Source organism: Lolium rigidum, chromosome 1 (genome assembly GCF_022539505.1).
Source record: "Lolium rigidum isolate FL_2022 chromosome 1, APGP_CSIRO_Lrig_0.1, whole genome shotgun sequence".
NCBI classification, from domain to species: domain Eukaryota; kingdom Viridiplantae; phylum Streptophyta; class Magnoliopsida; order Poales; family Poaceae; genus Lolium; species Lolium rigidum.
In genome coordinates, this window is record NC_061508.1 from 26,168,072 (window position 1) to 26,191,320 (window position 23,249).

Genomic DNA, 23,249 nt, shown 5'->3' on the forward strand with positions numbered 1-23,249 from the left:
CCGGTATATCGGGAGATAGAAAAGGTGGAGCTACTCGATTGTAGCTCTCACCTCCACTAGTTGCCCTAGGAGATGCAATGAGATTTTTGATAGTGTTTAAGTTATCACCTTCCACGGGTTTGGTAGAGGAGGGTAATTTCGAAGCATCTCCCTCTTCTAACGCACCCGTGTCCTTTACCTCTACAATGGGAGCCTTGGGAAGGACCGGAGTCAAAAGCTCGGCAATCATCTTTTTCATGCTTTCCATTTGGGCTTCCATGGAGGACTTCAACGAATTGAAGTCTTCCATGGAGACCGTCTTGGCGGCCCCTTCCGAAGACTCCTCGTTCGACATACTCTTAGGCGGTTAAGCCCGAAATAAGAGCCGAGGCTCTGATACCAATTGAAAGGATCGTATGCCGCACCTAGAGGGGGGGGGTGAATAGGTGCTAACCAATTTTTAGTTCTTTTTCAATTTAGGCTTGACACAAAGGTAAATTCTCTAGATATGCAACTAAGTGAATTTACCTATATGACAAGATAGACAACTAAGCACGATATAGCTACACAATATAAGAGATAGAATATGATAGAGGTAACCGAGAGTGGAGCACGCGATGACACGGAGATGATTCCCGTAGTTCCCTTCCTTTGCAAGAAGGTACGTCTACGTTTGGAGGAGTGTGGTTGCTACGAAAGACAAACCAACAGCCACGAAGGCTTCACTCAGATCTCCTGTGAGCAACGCCACGAAGGCCTAGCCCACTTCCACTAAGGGATTTCCTCGAGGCGGAAACCGGGCCTTTACAAGGTTCTTGGGGAACACATCCACAACTGAATTGGGGGCTCCCAAATCTGTAACAATACAACAATCAACAACAACACATCAACACAAATCAACTAGGGAACCAAATAGGAACACTAGCATGAGATCCCTCAAACAAATGAGGGGAAATGAAAAACGCTTCGGTGAGGATGTAGCTCGGTGTCTTCTCCTTCGAATCTCCAAAGATCAAGAGCTTTGGTTGGGGGAGGAAGGAGATCTTGCAAATCTTGTGTTTCTTGAGGTGGCTCTAATGGAGGTGAAGTTTGGCAGATTTCTTGTGCAATGATTGAGCAAAGGGGGAAGGAGGAAGAAGAGGGGTATAAATACCCCTCCCCAAAATCCAGCCGTTGGGGCTTTCGGGGGGCCGGATAATCCGGCCTAAGTTAGGGCCGGATAATCCCCCCCCCGGATAATCCGGCCTCGTGTACAAAACCGGGACAATGTCCGGCCAAATATCCGGCCACTATCCGGACTTGTTTTTCTTCGAGTCCTTAGCCATTTTCGAGGGCCCGGATATTTCCGAAATGTCCGGCCCGGATAATCCGGCCCTGGGACAAAACCGGGACAATATCCGGCAAATGTCCGGCCCCTATCCGGAATGTACTCGAGCTGCAATTTCCTCAGGTCCTTAGCCAAAAAACTGGGCCCGAATATTTTGGAAATATCCGACCCGGATTATCCGACTCGATGAACTTTTTTGTCGTTTCTTTTGACAAGACTCGACCACATCCAACACACATGCAAATGTATCTATATAATACCTGTACCACTTAAACAAACATTAGTGTATCACATACATTGACATCAAACACTTCAAAACATAATATGAGAGATGTTCTTTCACCATCGCCAAGAAATCCTCCGGCCCCCGTCGGCTGCTTCGTCCTCTGCTTCGACGTCAACTCCCGCCGCTGCGACACCGGCAGCCGCCGATGCTTCACCGCCCAATGCGGCGCCAGACGAGGCTCAGGACGGGACCGCCGATGAGCCTGTTATCCTCTAGTTTCTGTTTCGATCGCCGGAATGTGGCTGATCCGATCACCGGACTTTGGCGATGATTTTGTGTAGCGGGAAGACGATTTTTTGAAACTATAGCCGCTGATGGGCGAATGCTGGGGTGCGGCTGGAAAAATGTTGGCCCCCACGCCCTTTTTTACATCCAATCCAGCGTTTGTTATATCCGGATTTTTACCCGGAGGCCTCAAACGGCTGGAGATGCTCTTAGCGTCTCCCTCTCGTAACCATCTGATTCTCGATCTTTGCCTAGCAATTGTGTGTTTTAGGGACGACATCCCCAACGCCACGTGCTTTAGCGTTCTCCTAAGCCACGCCTCCGCATGCGTGAGCGTTCTCGACTCTTGCGCCACATCGAACCTTAGAATCAAAATATTAGCCATAGTGATTTTGAGTTTGATATTCCCAACTTTTTTTTCGACTGTTTGAGACTATTTGACATTGTTTGCCCGGGCTTCCAAATATTTTTAGGTTCCCTTCTGAGTACATATAAATCTAGATAAATGTGGGATATTTATATTTTTAAATAGAGAAAGTATACTTACGAACATCTTTCATTGTTTATATTTTTGTACCAGAGAAAGATCCGAAAAGTCTCTTTGGCACATGAGCTCCAGTGATCCCAGTATTTAAAAAACATATTTCTGTAGTTCCAAAAAGTCTGAAATTATATGTGTACATATTTAGAAACATTCCGAAGGTTTGCTGTAAATTTCGGATGAAAATATATTGTATTTTGAGCCATACGAAAAAGACAAATTTCTGACAAAAATCTAAAGTTTCCATCCCTACAAATTTGTTATTTTTCCTCAGCTCGAAATACAAGGCAATTTCCACCAAAAATTTACACGAGCATTCAGAACTTGTGTATGTATTTGTCGAATAAAATTTATAATTTTTTAAAACACATAAATATATTTTTAAAATATTACAAAAATCAGGAGCCCTGGCACACATCTTGGTTTTCAAACGCGACTCCTTTTGTGCGCGCGTTTATCTCTTGCGCATCAACTCATATACGTGGCACGGCCAATAAAAACCTGACAAGTACAGTGTCCTATCCAGCTAGGCAAAGAAGTTGAACCACTCATCGTGCCGAACAGAAAGAATCTTGGCGAGGCGCCCAAGTCTCCGTGGTATGCTGCCCGCCTCCCGTCCGGCCGCCCCTCTCCTCCGCCGTCCCTCTCGTCCGGACGAGATTCCAACTGCCACACATTCACTGCCTGTCCTTCTCATCCGGACACCGAGCTTCTACAAGAATCGCCTGCAGTTTATCCTGCCCACCTGCGCCACTCGTCCCTCCGCCGCCGCTCGCCTCCCAGGCCCCGGTGCCGCTCGCCCGTCCTCCGCTCCCGGACACCGATCACGCAGGTAAGCTGAAACAACTCTCTTCATGGTCGCTCCACTGGCGGGGCGTTATCTGCTGCTTTGCTTGCTCTTGCCCGCCATGTGTTCGACGGAATAACCGTGAGGGTCAGATGTATGCAGCGTGCGTTTTAGTTGACCTTGAACATGCCGATCCTTTTCCTCCTAGGCTGCTTCTGGATACCCGATCTTGCTTGTTACGGGTGCTGCTTTAGAAGCTCTGTAGCTATGTAGTAGGAACCTTGAAGCTTCTGTCCTGTTGGAATTTGATCAGGCGGAAAAAAAAAACTGTGCGTTGTGCCATGTAAGTGAGCTTGTTTCAGTCTCAGGAAATAAAAAGTGTTGTTCCTGAGGCTGTTTACATGCTGCCTTGTTTCCACAGGTAGCCGAGTTACTCTAGGCAATCTTTGGGCAAACTGAAACCTGTGGCGGTGAATCTGGAGTCCCGTCTTTCTGTCCCAGCTCCATTTGTTCTGCAGGATCTAGTATTCCATAGTCCAAGACGAGTATCGTTCGTAGCATGTCGATACATCCCTCGAGAAGCATAGTCGATCAATTGCCGCGGGAGGGCATGGCCTCTGCATTTTTTTTCCCGCTGCACATGTTGCTTAAGCCTGTAGTGCTAGTGATAGATTATGTATATCTCGCATTCATTTGTTGATGGTAAACATTCACCTTTTCCCCTTCTCACGCAAGAAGGTCTGAAATCTTATGCAGTTTTCTTGTTTGCAGCTTTGATATTGGTGCATCGGTGGTTAACTCCTCCCTCTGGAAATGCTTGATTCACTCATTAGCCATGTAAAGATCCTCAAAGGGCTCTGGCCTTTTTTTCCCTCTCTTGAACATATTCTTTTCTTCTGACACTTAGTAAAAGCACTGATGAGTTTTGTTTATCCTGTTGGTCTAGGATCCGAAGATGTTGAATGAGAAGAAGCCCGATGAGATCATTGCAACTGGTGTTCTCGAAAGTCTGCAGAATTTTCTACGCAAGTGTGTCATAGCTGTCCTATCCTATGGCCCAATGCCTAAGCACATTGCTTTTATTATGGACGGTAACCGCAGGTACGCTAAATCCAGAAGTATCAAGGAAGGCAGTGGCCATAGGGTAGGTTTCTCCGCTCTAATGGCAAGTCTTCTATACTGCCACGAGATGGGCGTTAAATATATTACAGTTTATGCATTTAGCATCGACAATTTTAAACGGGACCCGACCGAGGTGCAAACCTTGATGGAGTTAATGGAGGAAAAGATCAATGAGCTATTGGAGAACAGAAATGTCATCAACAAGCTTAACTGCAAGATCAACTTCTGGGGGAGCCTAGACATGCTTACCGAACCAGTACGGCTAGCAGCTCAGAAGCTGATGGTGAGCACCGCCCAAAACACAGGATTGGTATTCTCTGTCTGCATGCCGTACAACTCGACTTCTGAGATCGCCAACGCCGTCAACAAGCTCTGCAAAGAGCGGAGGGACATGATACAGGGACAGCACGCTGGCAGCTGCAATGGCCTCAATGCAAATGGCGGCACACATTCAGATATCTCCGTTGCTGATTTGGATCGCCATATGTACACCGCCGGCTGCCCCGATCCAGACATTGTGATCCGTACATCAGGCGAGACACGGCTGAGCAATTTCCTTCTATGGCAGACTACATTTAGCCATCTCCAGAACCCAGACCCTCTGTGGCCTGAGTTTTCTTGGAGGCACCTTGTTTGGGGGATATTGCAGTACCAGAGAGTCTACCCATACATTGAGCAAAACAAAACTCTGGCGAAGAAGCAGCTGTGAACGAGGGACAGAAGGCGGGCAAAGAAGCAGTTGTGAATAAGGCATCTCATCTCCTTTGGGAGGAGATAAGTAGATACCAAGAAAATATGGTAATAACACCTGTCCAGAGTTGGTTCTTATTACTCTTGGTGTACCAAGAGAGTGTAATTATGGGTATCATGTGCAGTACTATGATCATATGATGGATAATCCTTCGTTTTGCCGTCGTGTTTAGCTTTTGTACTTGCCACTTAGCATGAGCATGGAGGCATCAAAATGTATAATCAGTACTCAGTACTCGATATATATTAGTTCTGCCAACACTGGCATTATTAACATTTGCCCCATTTTCATGTTCTTGTTTCACCTTTAGTTAACATTTTTTCTATTGCTAAGTATTCTATAGAATAGATTGACTAGATAGCTTGCACGAAACCTTATAAAGTTATACACAAAAATGTTTTGTTTCTGTGTAAGCAGCCAGCCTCTGCTTAAAGGAAGAACATGTGCAGAGTGTTTGTGTGCTCCTTGTGCGTATGTGCGAGAACATATTCTTGAATATGTTAGTAAAGAGCCCTAATGTGTAATGCCTAACATTTTTTTTTGGTAGAGGTTTATGGTGAGATTAATTATAAGCAGATGTTTTTCTAGAGCACATAAGGTGTTTACCGCTCTGGCCACCAGCTTAAAAGGCCATGGCGGGCGGCCTCGCCATCTCACTCCAAACTCAGGCGCACCCGTCCCTCTTCCCTTCTTCGATGTCCTCTCCTCCTTCCCATCATGCCTCATTGGCTGCATACCACCTGGGCCAAGCTCACCGTTGTCACGAGCAAAGCGGTTCTTGCAGAGGAGAGGAGGACATGTACGACGAGGACATCGACGAGTTTGGCGAGGAGGAGTTTGGCCACCTACCAACGAGGGTCGAGTAGCTGCCCTGCTTACCTCCTTTGAAATCGCACAAAAACGGCTGCTCTCCTTGCCTCATTCAAAACCGCCCAGACGGCCAGCAGGCCACCATGGGCTAAAATGAAATGTTTGGTACATTATCTTCAAAACTATTCAGAGCATCTCTAACAGAACTCGTAAATCCCGAATCGGTGGGCCGGCCCATATAATTTGTTTGGGGGTCTGAGAAACGCGAGCGTCGACCCATATAAATACAGGCCAAAACCCTACTCCCGCCGCCGCGTCCGCTTCCTCTGCCGCGCGCACGCTGCGACTTCCCGCGAGCAATCGCGGAGGCACCGCCGCCGCTTTTCCACGTCCTCCCCCCACCACCGTGACCGCATGGTTGGCGCGAATAGCGGCGGGAGGGGAGGCGGGAGCAACTCGCCCCCCCCCCCCCGTCTTCCACTCCGAGGCCGAGCGGTGGAAATGAAACCGCTCGGAAGCGCATCGCTGGACCAACTAGGGTCTGACGCTGCTGGGAAACTCGCCCGCTACGCGAATAGCAGCGAGGGGTCTTCCTCGGGCGCGTCTGGCCGTGCGCTAGTGCCGCTAGTCGCTGACATCAGTAGCGAGGAGGAGGAGGAGGTGGTGCCGGTGCGCACCGTACTCCAGTCGGGGGACTACGTCCTCAATGACGAGGAGGAGGCGACGACAATCCAGCAGCATCTCGGAGGCTGAGGCACGCGCGCGCTTCCGCCGCGAGGAGGCGGAAGCCGTCCGTGCCGTGAGCGAGTACGAGGCGGCGCAGAAGGAGGCGGCCGTCCGCCGCGTGAAGCAGTAGGCCGCCGATGGCGTAGTCCTCCGCGGCGCGCACAGTAGGTCGCCGCCGACGACATCAGATTAGTTTTGGAGGTGGTTGCCAATGACCACCTCAAATGCAGTGTATTTCGCGATCCAAACTATCGAATTATGCAAGTAATATGTCTGAATTTCAATTTTAAACTTGTTTGCGATGATCAGTTTACCGGCAACATTTGAATTCGAGGTTTTTTTTGGTTCCGAATACGGGTGCTGTTCTACGCCACCTTCAAAACCGCTCGCATTTTGTTTTTTGAAAGACTGAACTAAGTTTTTTCAGTTCTGAAAAATAAGGACTATGCTAGAGAGTAGAGATGCTCTCGTAGCGGTTTATCTTAGGCAAAGGTGTCTGTGTGTTGTGGAAAATATGTCAGGGAAATGCAATGATAGGCGGTGTGTTTTAGAGATAAGAGACGTTAATAATTCTACTCCGTACTCTTTATTTCGAAACTCTGATTTCCAAGTGTTGATTCGGCAAACTATGACTCATTTACAGAGCAGACGCGCTTTCATTTCCCACACGTTTTGCAGGGGTGTTCGCTCAAAACTCAGACCAGCGCCGCCGATCCGCCGCATCTCATCTCCCGCCGCCGGCCGGAGCTCCCCCCTCCCCGAGGTAGGTAGCCGTCCTCCCCCGAGACCTGGTCACCGCGACCTCGTCTCCGGTCAGCTCCCAGACACGCGCACCGGCGCCAGGTCAAACTCATCCCAAAACCTCAAGCATCCCCCCAATGCTCCCACCCCTCCTCCCCAAGTCAACCGCTAGCTCCCCACGCCCATGGCTCCTTCCCCTCCCGCTCCCCTCCTCCTCCTCCTCGCGCTCACCGGCCTCGCCGTCGCCGCCGCCCAGTTCGTCCCGCCGCCGCCGCCGCAGCAGCAGCAGCCCACCATCGCCTCCGACGGTAATTGGTCTCCCGCTCCCGTCTCCGAATTCGAAGCTAACGCGCGCCGTCTCACAGATCTCTCCTCTCGTCCCCTATCGCAGCGGCTGCCCTGAGCGCGGTGTTCCAGCAGTGGGGTCTCGGATATGCCGCGACGGCGACGACGGCTGAGGACCCGTGCCTGAAGAAGGTCTGGTTTGGGTCCCTCGCGAGGAACGCGTCAATCAACTGCAGCTGCGACGATTTGAACCTCCCGTGCCGCATCACACACCTGTAAGTGCGCCGTCTTCCTCGCTCGCTCGCCCGACTTCCCGAGGCATCTGCAATGTTGGTTTTCATTCCGTCTGTGCGTGTGGGCTAACGATTTGGCTATGGGGTGATGCAGGAACGTGACTGGCTACTGGAACCTGACCGACATCCCGCCAGCGCTCTTCAATTTGACGGAGCTGGTCTCTCTGTGAGTTCTGGCTTTGATAGCACCTACTGTGGAAACTGCTTACTTGAAATTAGAAAATTCACCTGCCCTAAGATTAGGGATATACGATGTTTGGTTGCATTGAGCATTATACTACTCGATGTACCTATGGAATACTTGTTGTTTTATCAAATGGTGGAACTAAACCTTCAAACTCTGACTACTGATATAAGTTTTAGATACATTCTTGAAAACTGACATTTAACTTTGTCTTCTTTTCATAACATATAATTTACTGAGTTATTGCAATTGAAGTCCCAACAGCTTGTTGCTGCAGCATAATGATTGACTGGCCATTCGCAGTTACTAAAAGGATTATGCATATACACAAACAATGTATCCACGCGTTCACCAAAAATGTTCAATGTTTTGAAATAACTTGTACTTTTTTTTTGTCTACTCTACCCCTGCATCATCAACACTATGAAATTTGTTATACTTGTTAGGTGATACAAAACTGATAGTCACCATTTCGTTTTGTAGGGATTTGAGTAACAACAACTTGAGTGGTCAAATACCTCCAGAAATTGCCAATCTCTCCAAACTGGAAACATGGTGATTACAAAAGCCTTTAGTTCTCCTTACTATCGAAAATGTAAATTAGTTTTAGAACCTCATCGGTAAGTTCGTCATCAAGGAATATGTGCATTGGAAGTTCATCTTGCTGAACTAGTGAATATGCATCCTATGTCTATGCATTGACATAGTGCAGAATTCTCTCAGTACTCAAATTGTTTCAGTCCCAGAATTATCTGTCGACAAAGGCATCTAATATTCTCAAAGCTGACTGTGCGCTCTTCACTTAGCTAGGCACTTCAACAACAATCAACTCAGTGGGCCTTTTCCTAATGGATCTTCAGGTTTGAGGAGTCTTCAGTCCCTGTATGTATGCGCCATTTCCCTTTACTTTCTCATATATCAAGTTAAAAACCATTTAAAGTAAATCTGCAGAGCAATATATTACATAGAGTCTTATTGGAAAAGAAAGATTACATGATCTTGCAATTTCTTGTGCAGGTGGATGTTCGATAATTACATTGAAGGGACACTTCCAGAATTTATTGCGAACTTTACCAATCTCACAGACTTGTACACATCATTACTTGGTTCATTTTCATTAGGCACAGCTTCTTATTTTTGCAATCTTGGAAAGCTAATGCACTTGTCTTGCTAGGAGAATATATGGGATGAAACTTCAAGGACCTATTCCAAACAATTTTTCTAATTTGATCAACCTGGAAAAGCTGTAAGTTGCTTTTAAGGTTTCTTTTATTAAATCCAGAAGAATATAGCACTATCCACAATATATTCATCATTGGCATACTTTAATATAATGGATTAATATAAGAGTAAAAATGCATTCAATCCTTGGTCATCTTATTTGGGGAAGTTATTGTCCATTATATTAACAAAAAATCATAGTTTCATATGACTTCTCCGAAGCCACACAAATATGATTTCTAGCCTACCCCAACTTGTTGTTGTTGTTGTTGTTGTTGTATAACATGGATTTGTCTACAGGATGCTTGGTGATATCGATGGTGGGAATTCTACTTTTGATTTCATCGCAAATTGGGCAAATCTTTCAACATTGTATGTCTGCAACTATTGTACTATCTTACTTTGGTTTCATGATTAGTATATTTACTTACTGCAGTTTTTTTGTTAAGCAGATCACTCAGAAAATGTGGAATCGTTGGCCAACTTCCTAGTATTCCCCGAAATTTACCTAACCTAACATACCTGTGGGTTTTCTTAAACTTCTACTTGAAGATAATTCTTTTGTCGAGCTATGATTCATAGTAATATAACTTCGTAATCTGGGATAATCTGTAACAGTTGTCCTATACTAGGATGCTATTGTTTGTGATATTACTATGGTTGTGAATATAATTTTTTGAGTCCTCCTTTTATGATAATATTACTATCTATCAGCAAAATCTGCAGTATGCATGTATTATCAATTATCAACAGGCAATTAGTTTTAAAAAGGAAACACTACGAACAGTTCTTATACATGCCTTTCTTTCATGTCTTCTATCATTGCAATGATAGTTGTTAGGCTACACAAGTATTTTTAATTGGATGTTTCCAATGTTTTAATCGAACTTTTCAAATGATTTCGAACATTTTTTTCTCAGCACAATGGAAAACCTCTGAGTAGTAAAATATCATTCCACTATGCAGCCACATCTATTTAATCTCATTATTTTAGAGGTGCATCTATTTTATCTCGTTCTTAGCTTACCTCTGCTACAATATTTGGCAGTGGAAAGCTATGCTCTAAAGTAGATATCCTTATATTGTTGAAAAGTACAATCTGTAATGTTAATTTTCTATACATATATTCTAATGGTGTTCCGTAGATATCTGACGTTGTGGATGCCCTATATTTGCAGAGATTTGGGATCAAACAAAATATCAGGCCAAATAGAACTATTGCTTCCATATAAGAGTTCAAGCTACCTGTAAGTTGTAGTTACAGACTTATAATCCTTGTGCGATGTAACACCTTCAAAACATTTGATTATGGGTTAATTGCATGTAAATTTGGTCCTGACTGAAACTGTAGATAAATTTCTTGCACGTGGAGCAAACTGGGTTGGGGGAACAATGCAATTAATATACATTTTTGATTTCTTCCAACCTCGTTGGTCACCTTTGAACTGTCATATTGTGTTCATAGCTCTGCATCTACCCAAGTTAGGTTGCAGAAGATGTTCTGCATTGCATCTTTGCCATCTCAGTAACCTCAATACTAGATACCTTGCTGGCTTTGGGTTTTGCCAGGGTTTACCTGTCTCTTTGTCTGGCCTACTGTAATTATTTGATGCCTACTTCATTTGGGGAACTTGGGTTCTGAAGTATTTGTCGATGGCCCACTTTTTATGTTCCACTTATCTAATGAAGATTACATCCTTTTTTAGATATGTTGGTGGAAACAACTTAAGTGGACATCTGCCTTCTGAACTTGTTCAGTCATCACGTGCTTTGTAAGTATGTTTGTACTGCGTTTCCTCCGGTTGATATCTCGATGGATGCTTTTGTGCTAATATAGATGATGCCCTTTGGACTGTCACTTACCAAAATCTGTTAAAATAAGCTTCAGGTTACCATGCTACTCCCTCTGTCCCAAAATGTAAGGCATCTAAGGATTCCTTAAAAGTCAATGTTTTCTAAGTTTGACCAAGTTTATACACAAAAATATGAAGAATTACAATATTAAATTAATATCAATAGATTCACCATAAAGTATATTTTCTTAATGTTTCTATTCACTATTATGTAGATATTTTTTCTTCATATTTAGTCAAAGTTAGTAAGATTTGACCTTTGACTAATCCATAGGCGCCTTACATTTTGGGACAGAGGGAGTACTTTGTATAAATGTCTCTTTAACAAATACTATTCTAATTCTTTTAAGGCAGCATACTTTTTTTTGAAATGCCTCTTAAGAAAACATGCTTTCTAGTCATGCTTTTGTAACTCCTTGCATGTATATCTATTTTGTGTGGCATAGGACATTCATTTTTTTCTCAAGAAACTGCAAAATCTTTGTGTCTCGATACATTTCTACAAAAGAGAGTTATGTACAATCCCAAGAAAGGGCTACACCTGAGATTACAACACGACGCCCCGAAGAGCTGGATACGGCGAGGGGCAGGCATGTAAGCCCCTTTACGCATGCCGTTGCCTAGTCCCAGGCATCCGCCACACAGTGTAAACAACCTGTATAAGTTGGGTACACGCTGTTGAAGATGACAACATTGTGCTGCTTCAAATTCACCAAGCCGTGAGCATAACTAGCGACAAGGTCCCTTTTCGAGCGGATATGGGGACAGAGCGTGTGCTACATAACCACCACAAAGGTGTCCCTGGCATCTGGAGGTTGAGAGGTGGATCGGATCAAGGGGAGCACCTCGTACCACAGGATACGCGAGAACAGACAGCCCATGGGGAGGTGTATAGGATTGATGTACTAGCCAAGTTTTCCAAAAGACCGATCTGATGAAAGTAGGCTAGACACTATATTTATATTCAACACACCCCTTCACGTCTAGGCTATTTTAGTCCTTAGCGTGGGTTCGGTGCACAGGCCGCAGAATCTTTTTTTTTTTGGTTTTTAGTACTGCGCGAGCAGGGTCTTGAACTCAAGACCTCTTGGCTCTGATACCATATAGGATTGATGTACTAGCCAAGTTTTCCAAAAGACCGATCTGATGAAAGGAGGCTAGGCAGTGTATTTATAATTTTATATTCAACAAGGTGTTCCATGGTCTCCTCGGTCTAGTCACAAAGAACACAGTGAGGAGCGTTCTGGAGGTCCATCCTTGGAAGGCAATCCGCTGTTGGCACCTGTCATGGCACGCAAGCCATACACAGAACTTCTCCTGAGGGGGCGCGAGGACGTCCATTTCAGCTTCCAAGTAACTTGAACGAATCGATCCTTCAAAAAGGGTAGCAAGACTTGGAAGAGTACTGGCCGTTAGGATTTCATCGCCAAAGGAGGGCATCTGGCACCACATTGAGATATGCGCCCCTAACCTTCCTACAGAGCACGACGTATTGCCAAATGGCAAGTGGGCTCAAGGCACGACGGATATCAGAGATCCAACGTTGCTCTAGGATGGCCTCAGGGACGACCCGACTCTTATGAGCAGGAGCGGGGATGAGCTACATTAGTGCAGGTGCGATCCCATGGACTGTGGAACCCTCCAACCGCCGGTCCTCCCAAAAACAGGGTGGACACACCGTGGTGGTTGATGTGGCGAACACCTGCCGCTAGTCACTGGAGAACTGCATGTCTGAGCCTCTCCAAGGTTGAAGCAGGTCAGAACGCATCCTCCACAGTCAGCGGACCTGAAGGCTCGTCGATGTGGTACCAGATTCCATGTAAATCTGGGCCATCCACTTTGTATCAAAGGACAAGATTGAAACTGACTCGGGATCATTCCCCACATCAAGGCACATTTGCACAATAGACTCTGGTTTGTTTGGAATTGTTGCACATGGCCCATCATAACCAATCGCTCTCTCTCAGACACAGAGTTTGAAAAGTGCTAGCCTCTGCTACCGATGGAGATGTTCTAGCCTACAGCTTTTCCTCGCACCGCCACCTTGTGCTTGGCACTCGTAGGCTGATGTTGCAATGGATTGAGATAGGCTGCGAAGAAGTCAATTCCTTTCCTTCCTATTTTTTTCTTCCAACTTCCCGTCTAGGTGCGCAGCATTGACTAGCAGCTCTTGGAGCGAATTGAATACTGGTTGCTTAGAACAGGGATTCTGTGCCACAATATAAAATAAGACGGGGTCTTATTCGATTGTGTCCATGGTGGGAGCTGTCCTGGACTTCTTAAATCCTATCCCTTGAATCAGCATGGACGGTCTAGATTTTCATGGAACCAAGTAACACCGAAGTTCACTGTAGCACAAGATATTCTCTCAAGGCTCGTCAACACCTGACCAAGGTCGAGGATACCAAACCACTGAATTTGAGGGGTCGGCAACCCTAACCTAGTTTATGTCGCAGTGCCCACCGTAGGCATCAGATCTCCTTGCCCAGAGAGTTCTGCTGATAATCTTATCCACCTGCTTCCTGACCTTCTTGTTGAATCCAAGGACCAACAGGTGGTGCAGGGGGATGGCCATCAGGACTGATCTGACTGTCTGACCAACGCTAGCCAAACCTGCCTTTGGCGTGATGGATGCCTTCCAGGTGGCCAAGCGATCCACGGTCCTATCAACCAAAGGGTTGAAGGCCTCGTTGGAAGGCGGCTAAGTAGGCTAACCTCGTGATCCCTGCAGAACAGAAGAGCCATAACCCAAGACTAAAAAGTTCGATACGATTTGAACCACTAGCATACATATGATATTACACTTCCACCCTTGTCAGTTATATCAGATGAAACTTGAAACTACCACTTAATTTTGAAAACTAGCTGAGAAATAGGTGGATTTTTTACGATAATGTAAATAGGTGGATATTAAACATAAGAACTTTAAACAACTAGATTTGAAGGGATCTGTTGGAAAGTAGGAAGAATGACTGACTGACTGGACCAGCAAAGATATTCGAATGATATTTATTCAGATTGGTCAGAATTATGGCTAGCAACTTAGCATGACATAATAGTCTATAAATTACACGGGAGATGTGATAATTTATTGAACCACAGATAGTTCAAAATTTGGGCCAGACCAGTTGTTATTTGTTTTCTTGCGACCATGGTGTCATGTTCTGTTATTCTAATTGTAATTATAGTGTAGCATGATCTTTAACTTTCCTTAACTCTTCTGACTTTTAATATAAACTCTCCAGGGATGTTTCATATAACACCTTTCTCAATGGAAGCCTTCCTAACAGTCCTGCCGGTCAGAAGGGGTCAATGTATTTATTTCTTACCTTTTCTTGTTATCTTAAGCATGAATACAATAGCTAAATTAGCAATCTTACTTATTCTCTTGCAAACATGTTGTTTCGTGTAGAAATTATATCGGAACTTCAATTGATGCAAGCAGAACAATTAACAGGTATTCAACGTTAGTGATTATGCTTCTGATCTAACAAGTAACAACTTCATTGTTATTATTTGCCAACAGTTCTATTTTATTAAGTTTCAAATGTGATTACTGGACAATCTTCGTTTTGAATTGTCCCTCGCTGCCTGTTTTTGAAGATGAGAAGGTGGACATGTAACACATAAATGTTAAAGAGAGCTTATCTAACACCATCGATCGAAACCATTTCCTTTTTTTATATCCAATATATGCTGTTCTGCATTCACTTTTTTCAACATCAGGTATACTTTATAGTTCAACCATTTTGGTCCTGTAAGGTCTTGATTGCTCTTCTCTTGATGCACTTTAGAGAAATAACCTAACATGTTGGTCTACGGAAGGGCCATGGATTCTTTATTTGTAACTCAATATGCATTACAAATTTGCCACAAGTTAGGCATATCTTTGCATTTTAGAGAACGACCTCGGATATAATAATTGGGATGTTCAGGAAATTTGTAACAAAGGGAATGTTGATAAGAAGTTAGAGCATTTACTGTGGCTTTTTAGTACTTCTCTAAATAGTAATTTGAAGTAGAGTTAATGTTTGCGCCCTGGTAATACTAGCGTCTTTCTGCTTCATTGTTCTCACCTTTCTGTATTAAATATTAACTATCAATATGCAGTGAAAACCTTACCCTACTCAACTGTCTCCACATGAAAGGATGCAACAGAACATTTTACAACAGTAAGTTTCGAGAAATCTTCACTATTTGATATTGAACACGACTTCCATTGCTACTGATACTCATTTTTTTCTTGACATGCTTCCAGTACTCAATTATTATATATATATATTAATAATGCTACAGTCATTACATTGGCGTACCGATCAATCTATCATGGAGTTCTCTAGAGTTATTCAGATTATATACAATATAAGGCACCCTTAAATTTCGCTAGTCAACAACTTATAACTTTGACTGTGATCTGTACTTGTAATAAACTCTTTATAAATATATATAAAATGGAAAATATTTGCAAGACAAATGCAACGATAGCATTTAAACATTCTGAAACCATATAAATTACACATATTAGTGGTCAAAGCTGTGCATCGAAGACCGTGCGGAAAAGTGTGCCTTATATTTCAGGATGGAGGGAGTACCTGTTAATTCTTCTAAAGCTGCACTTAGTTATGGATCTCGTTACTTTATCTCAGAACCTATCAATTGTTCCACAATCCTCTCAAATGGTTACTCATCTCTAATCTGATCATAAATGCAGACCTTATAACTTCCTGTGCTATAAACTGTGGTGGCAAGCAAACGACTTATCCAGATTCATTGTCAAGCATGTTCTATGATGACACTAGTGACCTTGGAGCCGCAGGCTTTCATGTTAATAGTGACAGACAATGGGTGGTTAGTCATGTGGGTTATGATCCTCTTAGTGTCTCTCCTGGTATAGTAAATGCAAGTCAATTTATTCTGGGGGCAGACTTGCCTGAGCTCTATAAAACAGCAAGGACATCAAGAAGCGATTTGTGGTACTACGTGGTTGGTCTGTCTAATGGGAAATATACAGTTCAACTCTTCTTCGCAGAGATAGTTATTGAAAGTGAACTGAATCGTGGACCAGGAAGGCGTTCATTTAACATTGATATTCAGGTTCATTCTGTCAATCACAAATCAAACATTTATAACACATCCAGTCCATATGAGCCATAACAAGATCGTGTGATTAACTGCAGGATCAGAATATCAGGACAGATTTTGATATTACTAAGGAAGCAGGGGGTTTTGGAAGACCCACAAACATAACCTATGAAGCAACCGTGGATAGCTCGGTTCTTAAAATACATCTCTACTGGAATGGACGAGGCACACGTGCTATTCCATATGAAGGAGCTTATGGGCCTCTGGTATCAGCAATAAGAGGTATCTGCAATACTAATACTACCCTTCATTCATATCATTCTTTGTTTATTGGAAAAACATTGGCTGACAAGGATGAATTGCTCAAATCTCTACAGTTTTCCGTCCTGAAATGCCCCCGAACAACAGCCCCCCACCTGTGCGACCACAGCCAGCGCCACAGGATAACAAGCGAAGAGGAGTGGTTGCGGGCATTGCAGCCCTGTGTATAGCTGGGGCGGTGATATCTTCGTCCGTCGTTTACCTCTGGTGGAAATGGGTCTCACTCGTGAAGCATCCAAATACATGAGTTCAGATGTGTATACCATGTGAATGAGCCACTGTGCACTGTATCATATCTTCGTTGAGCTGTGGTGGGGACATGGACGCCTGTACAGGAACACGTAGCGCGTAAGGTGAAGAGGATAATGACATCGATGTACAGTTCGGTTTACAGTCAGGATATTAGGTCTGTAGATTCGTTTTGTTTACGATTCGTTGATTGTAACTTCTAAGAACCACTGATGTCATCCCACGTTTTGTTTTTGGCATGTTGTATTTTATTTATTTATTTGTTCTTTCAAACTCATACTTGCTGTCTCGCTGTCTTGTTTAATGACTATTTTACAGCTTTGGGTTTTCTCTGGAATGCTGATTTTCCTGTAGCGAGTTTATGCAAGATTGAACTATTTCGTGTCAAACTCCAGCATTCCAGGCAATTTACCCCTTTGGATTCAAGACCTGTAGTGAAAGAATTTGTAGGATTACAATCCATTGAATTCTTTTGCTACAGATGAAAAAGTTGTAGTAATTGAGGTGTCATGTTGTTTGGATGTTACATAGCAATTGTAGACAAAAGAGAGAAGAACATGAGATTACACCTCGCATTTTAGTTTCCGCTAAAATTCATGTCCCGTTCCATAAGAATTTCTAGAGAAATGGGGGTTGCTACTTATTTATTCCGAAATTTACTATAGCAACCCTATCCTAAAAGTTTTTGTAGGGTATGAATGGACCTACTTTGACGATAGCGATGGATGTGCGTGCTTGATAATTGCAACGATGACAGTTTGTAGCAGTACAACCGTTTATATCTTGTATTTTGTTGGTTGTATATGCACCAACTTCATATTGTTATGTTTATGAATACAAGTAATTAAAACTTCAGGCGTATATCATCAAAATATTATTTTTGTATGTTTTTCTTTGTCCCAAATAACACAATAATTTTTTTACATCTTACGCATGCACCTTTGAAAAAATTAGCTCGGAATTTCAGAATCTAAGATGAGTTTGCATCAAATCTAAATGGACCCTTTTTACAAATTTTCCTCGGCTCCTTGTCCGCTTTGTCTTCCTGCAGAATTCTTTTTAGTCTCGAACCCTACATTAAAACAGAATCCAAAGCGCATCCTTCTTCTTTACTTGCCTTACAAGTAGATCCCTGGTTTTGTGAGAAAAAGAAGAAGTAGATCCATCGTGAACCTCCCCACGAGTTTGCTTCCTCACTTCCCCCAAATCCCCAGAGAAATCTCCCCCAATCCCTCGCCGCCGCCTCCTCCTCCGCCGCGATGTCTCGCCGCTACGACAGCCGCACCACGATCTTCTCGCCGGAGGGCCGTCTGTACCAGGTGGAGTACGCGATGGAGGCGATCGGCAACGCCGGGTCGGCCCTCGGCATCCTGGCGGCCGACGGCGTGGTCCTGGTCGGCGAGAAGAAGGTCACCTCCAAGCTCCTCCAGTCCTCCCGATCCGCCGAGAAGATGTACAAGATCGACTCCCACCTCGCCTGCGCCGTCGCCGGGATCATGTCCGACGCCAACATCCTCATCAACACCGCCCGCCTCCACGCCCAGCGCTACTCCCTCTCCTACCAGGAGCCCATCCCCGTCGAGCAGCTCGTCCAGTCCCTCTGCGACACCAAGCAGGGCTACACCCAGTTCGGAGGCCTGCGCCCCTTCGGCGTCTCCTTCCTCTTCGCCGGCTGGGACAAGAAGCACGGCTTCCAGCTCTACATGAGCGACCCCTCAGGTAACTACAGCGGCTGGAAGGCCTCCGCCGTCGGGGCCAACAGCCAGGCCGCGCAATCCATGCTCAAGCAGGACTACCGCGACGGCATGACCCGCGAGGAGGCAGTCGCCCTTGCCCTAAAGGTCCTCAGCAAGACCATGGATTCCACTAGTTTGACAGCAGAGAAGCTGGAGCTGGCCGAGGTGTTCCTGCATCCCGGCACTGGGGAAGTGCAGTACCAGGTCTGCACCCCAGATGCCATGGGGAAGCTGCTTGCCAAGGCTGGGCTCACGCAGCCGGCCCCTGAGGCCTGATGTGCTGGTTTGATGTGGCTTGTGATGTCTACTCTGCTCTTAGATGGCTTAATCAGTTATTGTGCTTCCGTTGTTTAAACCAAACTATTCGATGGTTACATGTTTTAATTCGATGTCAAACATGCTTGAACGGTTAATCATATTTGCTTTATCTGATGCATGCATTGTGGTGAATTTGGTCCCATCCTTCGATTGTTATTTGTGATTAGGGTGGTGTGGAAATATGAGCCTACATAAACTATAGTGAAACCTTATTTATTTGACCATATCATCATCGAGTGTGCTTAGTGAACCAGCCTGTATTTTAAGGAGATTCTTGTGCTTGGGAGATTACCTAGAAGCCCTGCAGTTATAGTGCTTAGTTCCTAGGATATATCCAATGTTTCAGTTCACCATGTAGTTTGCCATGGAGAAGTTGGTGATTACTTATGCAACATGGTGTTAGATTGCAAGTTGGAATCTTGGTTGGTGGAGGTTCTTGTTTCTCTGCGGTAATTCAACGTATTCAACTAATCATAGACACCAACAATGATCAGGTAAGAACAAGCGATACTAGAGTTTAGAGGTAATGTATTCTGTCTTCTCTCTTTCCCTGTAGAGTTACCTCTAATAATAAGAGATGAACCATTGGGTGACATATCTTCTCTCTTTTCCCTGGAGAGTTGCCTTTAATAATAAGAGATGAACCATTGGGGGACGTATCAACTTAAGGGTACCTTTTGTATTTTTTCTGCACAAGAAGTATATCTTGGTCCAAAATTGTGGTAGTCCCTGTTGCATGTTTATCATGTATGCGCCTTCCCTGGGATCATCTTGATTTCTTTTTCGTATGGTCTATTGGACTAGTTGGTTGTGTCTTCTTTTGAATAGCTTGGAGGGATAACATTCTGCTCCGCAGTCTTAATTTTCTTAATATGCGTGATGTTGAATTCTGATAAGTTCAGCGTTAAGCAAGCACACTAGGTGTTTGATTCCGATATATAACTGTATATCTGGTCTGGATTTAGAAAAACTGTGTTGGTTTTGTCCTTGCTGCATGTTATAGTGCTTGCGTTCATTGAAGACAAAATAGCAATGAATTGTACTCAAATACTCTATGCTGTCAACCTGGGGATCAGTTAGCTTTAAACTAGAGTGCCACTTCTGGGATTATGGCTATGAAACCATGATGCTGTATAGGATTTTTGTGATGTCTCCTGAGGTGTACTGGGATATCCCTGTGGAGTTGACAAAATGAATCAGAGTAAAGGGTGTCAACTATGATGATCATTCCAGTTGGATGGAGATAATAGGTTATGAATCAGGGGAAACATCATTTGAGTGGCTAAATATGTTATGAGGTAAAAAAAAAAAGGAAAACGTTCAGTTTTTGTTTTGTTTCGAGAACACTATTTCAGTTGGGTGGAGATATACTGGTTGTTTTCCCTTAACATGGCTTCTCATTTGGCTGCGTGTTCCTTTAAGATTGATTTTATTGCAAGATCGATTGAGTATTTTGGTGCTGTGGAGTTTTTGTTTGTGCATTAATCAGGCTTGTTAACAAAATAAGTTAATGTGCCTGCTAGAGTGCTTGGTTTCAAAGGACTTCTTCCCCAGTTGTGCATTTTTCCTATTTCTGATTCACGCGAGGCACTCAAATGAGGCCATGGTTCATACAGTGCAAATTCCTGCTATGACCCGACATATGATAGGGTCAGATGTAAGATATGGGAGTTTCAGCAGAGGGTCAGATCTAACAAGATCTGGGAATTTCAGCAGATATTTGGGGTAGGTGAGTTCAACTTGGGGAGGAAGTAGGGAGAGAGGAGAAATTCATTCATCGTCGATAACTTGACCACAACGCTGGGCTGATAACCAATGCATGCGTTTATAATTAACCTATCTTCTATCAGTTGTGTCTTAGGAAGTAAAATTTGCATCTTCGGAAGTAAAATTTGCACATATTCAGAATCTTCAGAGTTCCTTAACAAATCTGTTGTGATGTTAATGTTTGATTAGGCACAAATGCTGAAGAGATGTTTATGCATATGTACTGTAAGATATAACCGTCTGAATACGTACATAGATTATCTTCCAATCGAGCGAATGATACATTGATAATGATACATTTATACTTAGTATTATCGTAGGTGCTCGATGCTCTATTTTCTTTCTCATATGTAAGCACTCCGTAGTCCATCCCTCGGAGAAACAAACATATACATCTTAGAGTTTCCTGAAAAACGGCCATGCAAAGGGACTTCCTATACACTGCCTTTAGCGGTGCCGCATGAAAACACAGCATTGCGGGCCGTGGCCCACCCATCTTTACGGCCTCTTTTTCTTCTTCCCAGAGGATATCCTTCTTCCTTGCATCGTTGTCGTAGGCTAGTAGAAGCTCCCCTACCCCCCCCCCTCGATTGCCCCACCTCTACAACACCAGAGCACTGGCCCCGCCGAGGACCTAACCGATTGCCACCTGTTGCCGGCGCCGGTACCGCCTCGCCTCGCTACACCACCCTCATCAAATTGCCACCTCTGCCGATCTTCCTCCGCTCCCGACCACCCCTTTAGCTCCAATTCACATCCTTTGGTCCTTTGGCGCCGGCGAGTCGAACCCTAGCCCTAAGTCACCAACGCCGCACCCTTGCACCCCCACCCTAAGTTCTCCGATGCCACCTCGCTCCATCCTCACCCACTTCTTCTCCGTCGTAGCTCCCTGCAAGTCACGGCAGCGTCGCCCGCTCTAGCTTGTTCCGTCGGCAACGGGGAAGAGAGATATGAGAGGTAGGGGAATGCTTGGTGTTGGTGGGCCGGTCCACTAGCTACGTCGCATGCAAGGGAGGGTACGCGGTGCGGAAGAAACGCACCATGTTGAGCGGTGTATAGGACCACCGCCGTCATGGCGAAACCGATAACAACACCGCCATGAAGGGGGCTCCTATACACCTCTTCTTGCGGCGTCGAATAGAGACGCCACACGTAGTAGGCCATCCCACCACCGCCTCCTCACACTTCTTCCTAGTCATCTTCCTCCTTCCTCCTTCTCGTTCTGGATGATGGAGACAGAAGTAGCGATGGCCAGACTCCTCTCCCTCACCGACCCGCCCACCCCCGCTGGCCTAATCGCCGTGTCTCGCCACTTGCGGCCAGCGTCGCTACCGCGCCGCCTCGCCGCCCCACCCTACTCGAGCCGCCTCCTCCGCCGGTCCACCGCTCTCCCGGCCAACCATCCCTCTAAACCCCTTCCTCTGGAGCAGGTGGGACCCCACACCCCTAATTCAAAGATGGCCACTAGCGGGACCGAACCCACACCCCTAACCCTAAGATGGCCGTCGGCGAGTCCCACCCGCACCCCTAACCCTAAGATTCCTTCCTCACTGATACGTCCCAAACGTATCTATAATTTCTTATGTTCCATGCTACTTTTATGATGATACTCACATGTTTTATACACATTATATGTCATTATTATGCATTTTCCGACACTAACCTATTGACGAGATGCCGAAGAGCCGCTGTTGTTTTCTGCTGTTTTTGGTTTCAGAAATCCTAGTAAGGAAATATTCTCGGAATTGGACGAAATCAACGCCCAGGGGCCTATTTTTCCACGAAGCTTCCAGAAGTCCGAAGAGGAAACGAAGTGGGGCCACGAGGCGACGCCACACTAGGGCGGCGCGGCCCAGCCCCTGGCCGCGCGGCCCTGTTGTGTGGGCCCCTCGTGACGCCCCCTAACCTACCCTTCCGCCTACATATAGTCTTCATCGCGAAACCCCCAGTACCGAGAGCCACGATACGGAAAACCTTCCAGAGACGCAGCCGCCGCCAATCCCATCTCGGGGGATTCAGAGATCGCCTCCGGCACCCCGCCGGAGAGGGGAATCATCTCCCGGAGGACTCTTCATCGCCATGATCGCCTCCGGATTGATGTGTGAGTAGTTCACCCCTGGACCATGGGTCCATAGCAGTAGCTAGATGGTCGTCTTCTCCTAATTGTGCTATCATGTTCGATCTTGTGAGCTGCCTATCATGATCAAGATCGTTTATTTGTAATCCTACATGTTGTGTTTGTTGGGATCCGATGGATATTGAATACTATGTCAAGTTGATTATCAATCTATCATATATGAGTTGTTTATGTTCTTGCATGCTCTCCGTTGCTAGTAGAGGCTCGGCCAAGTTGATACTTGTAACTCCAAGAGGGAGTATTTATGCTCGATAGTGGGTTCATGCCTCCATTAAATCTGGGACAAGTGACGTAAAGTTCTAAGGTTGTGGATGTGTCGTTGCCACTAGGGATAAAACATCGATGCTTTGTCTAAGGATATTTGTGTTGATTACATTACGCACCATACTTAATGCAATTGTCTCGTTGCTTGCAACTTAATACCGGAAGGGGTTCGGATGATAACCTCGAAAGTGGACTTTTTAGGCATAGATGCATGCCGGATGGCGGTCTATGTACTTTGTCGTAA

The 23,249-nt window shown here is 45.0% G+C and overlaps 3 protein-coding genes across 3 annotated transcripts; all 3 read left to right on the plus strand.

Moving 5' to 3' along the window:
- Positions 1-2,991: 2,991 nt before the first annotated feature.
- Positions 2,992-5,295, plus strand: LOC124685103 (dehydrodolichyl diphosphate synthase CPT3-like). The gene is made up of 3 exons (XM_047219413.1): positions 2,992-3,190; positions 3,917-3,982; positions 4,092-5,295. Exons 2-3 carry the CDS (start codon positions 3,959-3,961, stop codon positions 4,974-4,976), a joined length of 909 nt encoding a protein of 302 aa, XP_047075369.1. The 5' UTR covers positions 2,992-3,190; positions 3,917-3,958; the 3' UTR covers positions 4,977-5,295.
- Positions 5,296-7,314: 2,019 nt separating this feature from the next.
- On the plus strand, positions 7,315-17,060 carry LOC124705850 (probable LRR receptor-like serine/threonine-protein kinase At1g56140). The gene is made up of 17 exons (XM_047237549.1): positions 7,315-7,521; positions 7,716-7,855; positions 7,968-8,039; positions 8,541-8,612; positions 8,868-8,939; positions 9,075-9,146; positions 9,232-9,303; positions 9,579-9,650; positions 9,731-9,802; positions 10,457-10,525; positions 10,985-11,050; positions 14,377-14,445; positions 14,544-14,588; positions 15,242-15,303; positions 15,843-16,225; positions 16,309-16,495; positions 16,591-17,060. Exons 1-17 carry the CDS (start codon positions 7,480-7,482, stop codon positions 16,779-16,781), a joined length of 1,758 nt encoding a protein of 585 aa, XP_047093505.1. The 5' UTR covers positions 7,315-7,479; the 3' UTR covers positions 16,782-17,060.
- Positions 17,061-17,962: 902 nt separating this feature from the next.
- Positions 17,963-18,951, plus strand: LOC124669960 (proteasome subunit alpha type-4-1). Its single transcript, XM_047206492.1, has one exon. It carries the CDS (start codon positions 18,043-18,045, stop codon positions 18,793-18,795), a length of 753 nt encoding a protein of 250 aa, XP_047062448.1. The 5' UTR covers positions 17,963-18,042; the 3' UTR covers positions 18,796-18,951.
- The last annotated feature ends 4,298 nt before the right edge of the window (positions 18,952-23,249 follow it).